The sequence below is a fragment of the Aphelocoma coerulescens genome (genome assembly GCF_041296385.1).
Source record: "Aphelocoma coerulescens isolate FSJ_1873_10779 chromosome Z unlocalized genomic scaffold, UR_Acoe_1.0 ChrZ, whole genome shotgun sequence".
In the NCBI taxonomy this organism is placed as follows: domain Eukaryota; kingdom Metazoa; phylum Chordata; class Aves; order Passeriformes; family Corvidae; genus Aphelocoma; species Aphelocoma coerulescens.
The window spans coordinates 41,239,180-41,251,604 of NW_027184085.1; the positions used below are offsets into that span (position 1 = coordinate 41,239,180).

Genomic DNA, 12,425 nt, shown 5'->3' on the forward strand with positions numbered 1-12,425 from the left:
AGACAGAAAAAAGCTTTATGGCAAAAGAATGTGTGGGTTTCTTCATTACGTTTGAAATGCACTGGAAAGAACAACTTCGACTGTATTTCTGTTCACAAGTGAGGACAGCTAGCAGGTCAGTTAGCTTTGTTCTAAAAAAGAAAATGTTTCCTCACACTATTAAAATGACCTTTTCTCACTGTAAATTAGAATATTGCTCTTAATACCATCCTTCAAGTCTCACTTTTGTACACTGCTTAACATCTTCTTTTTGAAAAAAATGTTTATTTTAATAAGAGAGTTAGAAATCATAATTTTTCTTACTACTATACTATGCACTTTTCCAGTCAGAGCAAAACCACCAGGCTTTAGATAGTATCAGAACCCAAAATATTCCTGGTAATATGTCCATTCTATACAGTACATGGGATGTACAACATTTTAATTGATACTAGTTCAATACAATCTGAGTAATTTATTAGTGGCCTTATGTTTACATTATAAGGAAAATTAATGCCATCAACTTTTTGCTTCAATTTTTTAATATTGCTTCATTTTTCCCATCGCACTCAGGTCAACTGAAAGAAATGTCCAAATCTGATCTGAATCCATACCCTTTCATAGAACAGTAACTGCACACCACAAAAACTCTTGAAATCATACTGCTTCAAACAAATATTATAATTCTTTTCAGTATTTAGCAACTTATTATCTGAATATTCAGTCTGGTCAGTGTTTTGAATTTGCTGCTGTACACACAGACCTTGTTCTGACCACTAGGTACAAGGCTTTAATACGCTTGTCCCACTAATACTGCAAGACAGAATGGCTTCACAGGAATGAGCAAAGGTGACTCCAAACCTTATTTAACTATTTTTAATATGTATTGAGACTAACAACACATTATATTAGAGCCAAAACCATGAAAATAACACATATTTTATGCAAAAACCCCCTCCAAAACCGCAAACCAAACCAACCAACCAAAAAAAACCCAACCCAAACTAGAAAACAACAGAATGGGAGACAATGAACTACAAGCTAAAGAATAGTCAAAATAATCAAAACCTTGAAACATCATCTGGATAAAGACATAAATGATTTTGACTTTGTGCCATATGCAGTGTATTTTAACTACGCACAAGATCAACAGGTGAGTCAGGAGAACAATGTCATACACTTATATCAGCATTCAATTCATAACGACTCAGCAAATGCTACAGATTGTATCAGGTGGCAATCAGTAATTGCTATATCATTATGCCTTCTGTGCTTTTAGCTAGGATCCAATCCAAAGTTTGAATCACCTGAAAGAATCACATTTTATTGGTTTGGGGAAGTGGGTGTTTGTGGGAATGGAACGTGCCTTGAAGCAGGTTTACAGTCCTGCCATTCTGAAGAAGTGTGAGATTTATAGAAAGAGATGCTATAAAGATGCATCTCTTGCTATAAATGGTTAAAAAAAATTTTTAAGATGGTTAAAAAATCGTTCAAGCACATTATCTTCCTTAGGTCTAGAGGAGAGGTTGATTGTTCCATAACTTGTCTTATGCCTTTTTTTTCCCCAGCTACATCTGTTTATCTAATAAAATTGCCTCTCACCACAAATCCTTCCTTACATATGCACTCAGGCCATTATAGCTACAACTGCACCCCATTTCATGGTTCAGTGCTTGTACTTAGTTCCCACCTTTACCACAATTTCTTTTTACTCCAAACAAGCATTTTAAAGTAATTGCTAGATTTTCTTACAAAGCAAGTAAAAAGCAGTTGGTTTAAAAGAACAGGTCTGGTGCATCTTAGAAATAAAGCACAGCAAGCATCACACACTGATCACCATGATACTGAGACATAGGTCACTCCTGAAAATGTAATCAGGGAAAAGTAAATAGTAAATTCACCACAAATGCTTGTCTTTGACTCAAGAAAAACAAACAGACATCATCTTTTACAGAGTCAGCCTCCCTGGCTAATGAGCTAAAACTTGTTGTTTCCCATCTCTTTCTTCTGCTGAAGCAAACCATTTGGAGGTAATGGAATGGGAAGTCCAGGCCAGTGGCAGTCTCCAGCCCACTTCAGTCTTTCAGACTCATGCCTCTTGCTTCACCAGATATGTCTTAGCTTCCCAGGCATTTTGACTGCAAGTTGCTCTCAGAGAGACATCACCAACACCTGTCTCATCTTTGTCTCTTCCAGTGGTCCAACTGGTGCATTGAGATACCTGGCAGGTTTTGCCTCTCACAGGAAAGACTTGGATTTCAGAGATATATTCTTGAGACATAAATTAGTCTGTAATTTCCTTTCTCTTCCTATTTGCCCCCATCATCTTCTCTCTCTAGTGGCAGCATGGAACTTATAGAAAGACAAGGGGATTTCCAGGCCACTGCACCCAAGAAAAAATGTGTGCAATCTTGTTATTTTTCTAGTGCAGGGCTGGGTCTTGTAGCAGTTTTGCTACTAGCTCTTCTATCTGCCAGCTCCTGATAAACAGACATTAAGTGTGTTACTCAATAGATCCCTCTGACTCAAGGACCTTGTTGATCAAAACTGCCACTTGAGCATATGAGAGGAAACACACTAGATGAAAAGGCTGAAGGCCAGGGTAAGACTTGTCAAGGCAGCCTTGACTACTCCTTGCACGCCCTGTCTTGGTAGAGCAGAGAAAGCACTGAGAGTGGAAAAGCTGGGCTACACATCCTCTCACTCAGTAAAAAAGCACTATACAATTTCCATCTACCTGTCTTCCTTTTGGTAAAATATCTCAGTTTTACAGAACTCAGTGTTCCCAAAGGCTGTGGGAAGATTGGGACCCTTTGGGTTTTGAAACTCTGTGAATACTAAATGTATTCAAGCAGCTGCAGAATTAAAGTTAACAATGCTTTTAGTGAAAATGCTGGGAACTTCAGAAAATATATTCATAGAGCAAGTCTGTGTAATCAAGGTCAGAGTGTCCTGGCAGCAACTCTTTGCATGCCTGAAACAGAAGGCACAGTACTTTTCCTGTGTGGGAGGGAAGGAGTCTAAAAGTGGTATTTGAAAAAAATAAAAAAAAAAAAGGACGACTGAACATCTGTCACTGCACTGATATGCATTTTATCCAAAGGCCACCAAGATGATTAGAGGGATGGAGCACCTTTCCTACAAGGACGGGCTGAGAGAATTGGGATTGTTCACCCTTGAAAAGTGAAGGCTTTAGGGTGAACTAACATGGGCTTGCAGTACCTGAAGGGAGCCTACAAGAAAGATGGAGAGAGATTTTTACAAGGGCTTTTAGTGATAAGACAAGGAGGAATGGCTTCAAACTGAAAGGGTAGGTTTAGACAAGATGTTAGGAAGAAATTTTTCACTGTGAGGGAGGTGAGGCACTGGAACAGGTTTCCCAGAGAAACTGTGGGTGCCCCATCCCTGGAAGTGATCAAGGCCAGGTTGGATGGGGCTCTGAGCAACCTGGTCCAGCAAAAGGTATCCCTGCCCTTGGCAGGGGGATTGGAACTCAATGGTCTTTAAAGTCCCTTCCAACCCAAACCATTCTATGACTCTATAACAGTTTCCAGATCATTCTGTTCAGAATACTCCAGATCATTTTGGGGGTGAGGTTGTGCACAGATAGCCTGGTGATGTGGTAAGACTGGCCTAAAGATTTTTTCCCAACTTGCATTGCCACGTAGCACAGGGCAGATGTAACCTTTTTTTTTTTTTGCAGCAAACCAAATTTGCAAATGTCTAAGCAGCACAAACACCTGAGTCACAAATCAAGCCCAGGAACCGGTATTGTTAGTAGGGTGCCATCACCTGACCTGTGCAAAGAAACACTAGCCTAAGTAAGGCAAAAATAAAAGTTCTGTATATATCTGCATGGCTAAATATTGTGCAGTTTGGTAAAGTTGGATGTGACTACATTTGGTTCCTTTCCAATACGAAAATTATTTGACATAGACACATATTACACCTTTCTAAGCTACATCCTGCTTCATTAGCTAGGCTCAGACGAAAATCAGTGTAGAGTTATGCCGATCTCTTGTAAAATTAGTTACTGTGCTGTCTGCAGTAGGGACCACATGCTGAGTTCCAAATCTGTCCAAGAGTATTTTCTGCTTTGCAGATGGCCATACTGTGGAGTCATTTTCTTGGCACAAAACATGTTGCGTATTTTGAATATAATTTCAGCATTCAAGTGTATTCAGTAAAAAAATCACCAATATTCATTTTCTGAGACTGACCAACCCTCCTTTAAAGTAGCTTGACATCTGAGACAGAAAAAATTGCCATTTAGTTCCATTTAAAAGGCTAATGCCCTGGTGTCATTCATAGCTTTAGTGATATTTTATTCTGTTATACAAAGTATAACAGGAAGCTCAAATGTGCTCCTCTAGGAAACATCATCACATGAAAATACTCTCCATTTTTTGATTGTGATGTTTTATTGTTCCTGTTCTTAATTAATAGGATTTAATTGATTAAACCCCAGAATTGCAGAACTCATATTTCAGGGAAATAACAGATACATACAAAACCCACAGATTTTTCTCAACATATTTGGAAAAAGTAAAGCCATCTCAAATAATGAGGTGAGAAAATGTGACTACTTTTTGTCTGAAATGCTTTGTGTAACAACATTCAAATCCTACTAATACTCTCTTGTTAACATATTCTACTGTCCTGTAGTTCCCAAGTTTATTTTTCCCCACCTCAAAAGCTTAGGACTACACAGGTTGAAAAACAGACATCAAAAGAAAGACTTTCTAAATGGAAGAATTGTTCAGAAGGCTCACAGTTATTTCTTAACATTACTAAGTTCCTGTCAATTTTAGTAACTTTTAATCATTACCAAGTACTGTACCAGTAATTGCTGAGGAGAAACAAAGTCTGTACTAAATATAAAAATAACTTGCTTCTGAGAAAATAGAAAAAAAAAACAGAGACAAAACCCATATTTTTAGAAGTCTGTTTAATAATTGGAATATTTTTTGTTCATTTGCAAAGGCAAATGAGCATGTGCTGTCTGAAGTGGCACAGGGGACATTCCCAACGTCTGAAGACTAAACCAGTATTTGATGGCAGATTGACCATGTCTGGAGGATGGAAGGCTGAAGCAGTAGCTCAGGAGAATGAATTGCAGGGTATGGAGAGGAAGGGGAGGCTAACTCTGCGGCGGAGATGCACCTACTGCTACAAATTCAGAGCACTGTGCAGCAGCACCCCTGAAGGGAATCCCCCACAGAATCTAGTGCAGAGACTGAGTGATGCCATGATGCCATCCTGACCGAAGAGAAGCCTGTCTTGATAGGAAGCCTGGAAGAAAACTTTTAAACCTTTGTGGAATAAGGTGACGTCAAGCAGATGTGTCACACAAGCTCATGTCACTTGTAGATCAAGATGACAACTCTTCTTTTTCTTTTTGTCAGCTCCTCATTTTGTTTCTTCAAATGGAGTTTTCTCACATGTAGAAAATCTAAAAGCAGAAAATGAAAGGAAGCTGGCCAAATTAATTTTTGGTTTACTGAATAAACTTTATACACTCAATTGGTTGGCTTTGGCAACTATTAGGCATAGAATACCACATTTCATTAGATGTGTAGTATGCAATCTATCTAATGATAGTTATTCCTATGCTCCTGCATCTTCAGTGTGAGACTTCCATTAATCTTTTAAGAGAAACCAACGCACCTCAAAAGACTCTTTTGCTTTTACTGGCAAAGAAACTTTTTATCCGTTGGTATGCTCTGTTCTCTGTATTTATAGATGACCTAACCTTTTAAGGAATATTTGAGACAGTTTCTGTACAATTTGTACCTTCTTTCATAACATGCAAGTAAGTTTCAGAAAATCCAGTTTCATTCATCAGTAACGGAGCAGTCTACCTGATCTTGATGATTTCTTCCAACACAGTAGCTCTGAACAATGGTCTTACTTTAAGAAATGTAGAGTGAAACTTGTTTATCCTACCAGCACACCTCAGCTACATCTCTAAACTCTGAATGCATACACAGCTTTGATGAACAAAACCTTGGTGTTGAATGCACAGCTACAAAACCTTCCTTACAGACAACCCTCCAACTGTCAAGAATATGGTCAATGGCACAAAAAAAAATCTAAGCTGAAATGTACTTTAAGTTTTAGATCTGCTAAGGAGCTCAATCCTTTAACTTCTTTTATGACCACCAGGCTTTTCTCCACTCAGCCTGGTCTCTAGCTATTTATCATCGTCCTGGTCTGAGAAATGGAGAGAGAGAAATTAAAACTGTTTTCTGTTGCTAAATCTGTTGCTAGGATCGTAGTAATCGCCAAACTGGGTCCAGCCTCAGATCATTCACTAAAGTATTTTCTCTCTCAAAGAGTAGATATTAGCAGATACGTCAAAGGTAGACACAAGAAACTTTACAACAGTAAAGTGAAAACGTTTAGTCTAACAAATGTTTTTCTCTAGTGCGTGGCTTCACATCCAAAGCACGACTTTGGAGACAGGTATCTTACAAAAGCTCTGTATAAGACAGATAATACTTTATAAATATCTAAGCTCTGCTTGCCAAAAGGACTATTCAGTGTTGATGAACTCTCTGGTGTGACTGGACATGTCATGTGAACAACACACAAATTCCTTATGCCATCGATCTTTGCGTAATCAAGCTGCCAGGTGCTATTAGCAGAACTTGAGACTGTCTCGGTTTCCAGGTTTCTGGGATTTGTTAGCTTTGTACTGCAGTTTGCATTTAAAACATGTTAAGGCCACTCTGCTTCAGGTCCTGCTTCTGCAGACCCATGTGGAGTCATCATCTTTCTGAAAGTCCAGGATACAGCTATATCCCTAACAGCTTCCCTGACTATTTGGCTTTCAACTTTCCACCTTCCCCATCCCCCAAGAGGCTCTTTGTTTTCTTACAAAGGCAAATGGAGTGGGGGAGATCAATTAATTGCTCCCACTCTGGCTTTGCATTACCATACATTAGTCAAATTATTCCAAATACTAGGTAACAATTTCCACACTAATACTACATTGAAAATGAAAGATTCCAGTCTTAGGCACACAAAACCCTATTTATTCTACCCCATTGCTGTGCTAATAACAGCTTAACTAGCAAATATAAATTATTCTCAAACTACCAGGCACTATAGCTGTCATTGCCCCACTCAGAGGTGCGCTGTATGAACTACAAGGCTGTCTCCACCCACTTTTGAGACTCCTGCTTCCTGGTGAACTGAGCAGCAGCCAGCACCCCATGCTTCCCACAGCTTTAACTCTGAACTAACTGGGCACACCTCGTCCTGCATACAGCTGTGTATGCAAACTGCAAAAGGTCTATGTGTTCTGCCATCCTCCAAGCACCACCCCACATCCAGAGCTCACGTGGAAGAAGGCAGAGAGAAAACACACTCACCTTCAAGTAACACAGCCTGTTAAGGAGGACACCAAATACAGAATTCACTGCAGATAACAGATTACCTATCTGCATTCAAAAATCACAGGAGAAACATTCTTCCTTTCAATGTCTTCCACCCTTTTTTCAGTAATGCTTGCTGGCAATTAACTTCTGCAAACAATACAGATACAGGTGAAACAGTACATCAACTGAACTCCATTCATATTGTTTAGCATTGGACACAAATACAGCTCTAAAATTTGGATTTCCACCATCTCTTCTCCAGGGATATTGGCATAAATGAATTTGTTTTAATAATTTTATTAATAAAGTTCAGGCCCCAAATTTGGAGAGGAATATTTTTCAAACTGTTCATCCCAATAGAGTTAATGGAGACGACTGGGATCAGAGTTTGGATTTGGGTCCACTGCTGATATGAGGCATTTCAGTCCTCTGACCTATTGCTATTAAAACAGCATGCAACATAATGTTTTACTCAGCATGGGGAGGTGTGACTTTATGATGCTGCGTGCAATAAATTGATGGCACTCAATTAAATGCCAATGAACATGCATCCTTGTAGTTCAGACCCGGATGTACAACAAACAGTGCATGCAACATCTAATTCCAATAAGTGCATAAGTCACTCATGCATACAACACAAACGTGACGACCCATTATTCTACAGCAGCTTTAACAATAAGCATACAAACATTTTACATGAACTGCAAACACTGCACATGTTGCAAAAGAATTTTACCTGATTTTTAACTTATTTTTTTTATAAAAAGCCGAAAGGCACAAAGGGCCTGGCCACAGAAGCTTAAGAGTGGCCCCTTTCTATGACGATGATGGTAGATTTCGGATGAACTTTAACCACTTGCCACCAGTGGTTAGCTCAGTAGTCTCATGCTAGTCCTCCTGTTCCTCCACTATGTTGAAAATTAAATGCTTTTGTTTGTCTTGCTGCCCAAGAAAGTCATCTTGACTTCACATGTGTTACAAGAATTAGCACTGGGTAATTAAAGATGCAACACGTGGATTTAGCTGGCTTTCATTTATCATTATGTGTAACAGCTGACCGTTCTCTGGCGCATCCATTTATTCGCTCAAGAATTCACACAACATTACATTCATTACAGGAAAGAATAAATGCAATACAAGTGATTAATACTACTCTAGTTTCTCTATTTCTCCTGTAGTGACAGAATATTGAGACTTCAAATGTGTAATGATAAAGGCAAAAAACTGTTAGAAATTGTAAATAACTGTTCATTTTTCCTCAAACTCAAAATTAGGACAGTAATACCAGTGCAAGGCACCACCAAGGTTATTCAGATCTGATGAAGAGCATGCCAAGTAAAGTGTTTGCTCACTGCTCTCACATGAAGATAAATGTATTGTTGTAAGTTTTAACATTTTAATGTACAAAAAGTGAAAAGGCAAAACAAACACAAGTTACAGGATAGGATAGGTAAGACAGCATTAGATGGCACAAGTTGATATTTCACAGGACAGCTGTAAGGAAGGAAAGACTGCTGACAAAACTATTTAATCTGGGGCTTTGATGCAGGTCCTGAAATTGAAGCCAAAGTTCTTCATTTGTCAGATACGTCCATGCATGCACACTGATGTAAATACTTTCCTAATGCATTATAACAGCTGTGATTTTCAAAGCCATTCAAATTATCTACACAACCTTTTCCCATGAATTTCTTATCTCTAATTCACCAGATAAGTGGAAATCTCAGTCCAATTTTTAAGTAATTTCTAAGTGCTCACTCAACAATTTAAGTGCCATTTACAAGCACTAATTCATTTAATCACAGAGTTGTCTGTGACTGGGACTAACCGTTTGTCTAAAATAATACCCAGAGTTTTCAAGCAGAGCCAAAGACTACATGTCTTACCCTCCCATTACTGAGCCTCACAAGCTTTTTCTTCTAGGAATTGATGCTGCTTATTTTACTTTGGGGATTTGTTCATCCTCAAAGCTGACAGAGACATAAAATGACATGTGCAGTAACTGGAAAGCAGAAAAAAAGCAAGTTTAGGATTCCTAATAACTGACTTCCTATGTTTAAGCTCTGCAACATGGAGAAAAAGTAAGGTTGAAAAAGGAGGCAGGGACAGGCATGTGACACAGTGCTAGAAAGGGAGTAAGTGCTTCGTATGTGTCAAATATGATGTCTATTTATTAGGAAGAAATGCATGCCAGCTTCCACACTAAATCAAGAAACTTGACTCATTTTTTCTGTTTTTTTAATCATACTTAGTAAATACTGCATAATGCCAGAAGTTATATCAGAACAAGAGAGATCACTTTCTTCTAATACTGGTCTTGAAAGGTCTTGAAAAAATAACAGATCAAACAGGTGTGATGCATGCAGTAGGATCAGTTTATAAAGTTGCAGGTCAGAAAGGGATCGCAGCTGCTGTGACACCTATTTCTCTGGTTAGAGGAAACAGCACAGAGAAGTTTACACAGAGAAGCTTTTACTGCAGCTGTGGACCGAGGCTCCTTGCCTGATGTAGTCACAGCTAACACTACAGACCTAAGCCTTGGCCACACCACATCAGAAGCCATCAGGCTCTCAGGACAGGTTTTTTTACTGCTGGCAAGCTGCAGAGATGTCAGCAATGGACGTACCTAAAAATACATGTATGATGTAATAGATATAAATGTAACTTTCAGGTGCTTTTATTTTATTTGTAATCAAAGGTCTGCACAGGCCACTTGGTGCCAGATGTCTTCTTAAGAGGGAATTGGTGCCAGTAATATCAGAACATCAGCCTTATTAATTCAGTACATACCTTGAGGCCTATGTTATGTTTCTTAATACACACCAGAAAGTTAATTAGCATGTGTAAATTTTAGCAATTCCTTAATATTTTTTTCTTAATAAACAATAGGTTTGTACATTAAATACTACATGTCAAAACATGTGTGTACTGAAAACCTAGGACATGACAAGGGGACTTCTAGAGCCAGATGAATTAATGAAATGCAAATTAAGATGCTAGGTCCTGATTCAAAAGCTACCTAAAAACCTAAATATCTTCGATCAGGAACTACATTACATAAAATGATGAGATTTCATTGTTTTATGGTAAGCAGAAAATCATGAATGCAAAATAAAAAAGCAAAACATGAAGATATAGCTTCCTGCTTGAAAAAAAAAAAAAAAAAACTTTGCTCTGGATATAATTAGAGGAAGATGGGATAACAAAATTATTTCATGTAGTGAAATATGCTATAACTTCAACAGAAAAAAATGTAATGCCAAATTTGTTTCACAGTAAAAGCCAAGAAGATTTTTGGTTTTTTTATTGGAGCAACTACAAGGCAAAGATATTTTGTTTGTGTAGCCCATATTGCTTCAGATCACCAAATATGCTTATGCATTCATGTCCGAGTAGTGCCTTTAAGCTAGATAATGAGAAAAGTACATCACTATTCCAATGAAAGCATACAGTGAAGGAAACTGTGCAGAAAAATAAAGATTAATTCACTTCCAGATATAGAAAACAAACCAAATAATTATCACAACTGTTTCATAAGCCAGTATCACTGAACTTCCAAGTGGTAAACATAAATGTACTACCTGCATTGGAACTACAAGCCTGCTTAGATATGAAATAATTTTCTAAGGTGACTGCTGAAATACATCAGAAATGTACATGCTACATTTTAAAAAGTACAGTAGTAAAATTATCAAATGCCTCCATAGTCTGCAATGCTTGAAAAAGAGGATTCTGTCATTTACCTGTCCTTTTGCTTCTAGGCCTCTCTTCAGTGCAGTATCTTGACAAATTAATGGTTAATTTTTTGTGAGGACTTATATAGTCCAATTCAAAGCTGCTGTACGCAAGTGTAACTCAAAGTCAATGCATATAGACTACATGATTAGCATCCAAGCATAAAAACAAGTGATTTTTCTCATTTAATAAAAGAAATATTTAGCTGTTTATGGTATGATAAATGGTTTATGACAGATTTATTTATAGTCAACGGTAAGATGCCTCAAAGAGGTGAAATTCAAGCACTGTATTCAGTCATATCACTTTATATGTGTTTCTTTGAAAAGTATTTCTTTATCATTTCAAATCCAGAATTTGACGAAGTGGTCTCCAGTTGCTAGAAGACATCAGTGCTACATTCCTCTGAAATCAATGACTCAGCTTTTCAAGTGAAAGTGCCTGCAAAACACCATTCCTATAGTTCTCAGAAAATATTCTTCATCGAAAAAAATGATTCATGGACACTTCTACTTCTTTAGTGTTGTACTTATGTACTGCTCTTACAAAAATACCATGATGAATTTAAAAGAATTGCCATAGGAATCTAATACAAGCTTCTTGTTTCTTACACACAGTTTGAAAAAGGAACATTGTCTGGTTTTGTCTCTGGTATCATCGTGGTGGTACATTTTCATATATATCCTTTGTGCAGATAGTTTGTTATCTGACAACTTTTCATAAGAAATTACTATAAAAAACCCATAAAAATAAACTCCAAACCAGCTCCCTAGATTAATTTTGAGATCATAGATTTTAAGCATATTCTAATTCTCCCTGGCTTAAATGTCATGAAATTGGTACCCAGATAAGTGCCTTACTTGGCATAACAAATGGCAAAAATTTTCTAAAGTAGTTCCTGGTGTATCAAAAATCCAAAGAGAAAATATCTTTTAAGTCCTGTTGAACCTGTATTAATACCATGTAAGGGATTTACCTGTAGAAGCAAAATTGAAAAGCGGACTTACTGTATCCAAAAATTCTTTACTCTGTGTTTTGCCATCTTTCTGGCCTTTCCACTCTGGGGACACAGTTCAGAAGTTACTTTAAAAAACATAGTTGTACAAAGTCTTACCTTGCAACCTGCATTCTAGTACTGAAGTCAAGAGATCTCATTGACCGTAAGACTTCTATACACCCCAAGTACTGTAAGGAAAAAGAAACAGTTGGAAAATGTATTATAATTAGGCTTGAGTTCTGGGAGAAAAATGCAACTAACCACTAAAAGGCAATGTGCAATTATTATTTTTACATTTGATTTATCCTATGTCTAAAGTTGCTATTGTATGT

At 37.6% G+C, this 12,425-nt stretch overlaps 1 protein-coding gene across 1 annotated transcript in view; it reads right to left on the reverse strand.

Annotated features, from left to right (window-relative positions):
- Positions 1-12,425, reverse strand: part of SHC3 (SHC adaptor protein 3) — a 51,647-nt gene that overhangs the window by 23,528 nt on the left and 15,694 nt on the right. The window contains exon 2 of the mRNA XM_069001225.1: positions 12,211-12,281. Within this exon, the coding sequence (XP_068857326.1) occupies positions 12,211-12,281 (71 nt within the window). The remainder of the gene's footprint in view (positions 1-12,210; positions 12,282-12,425) is intronic.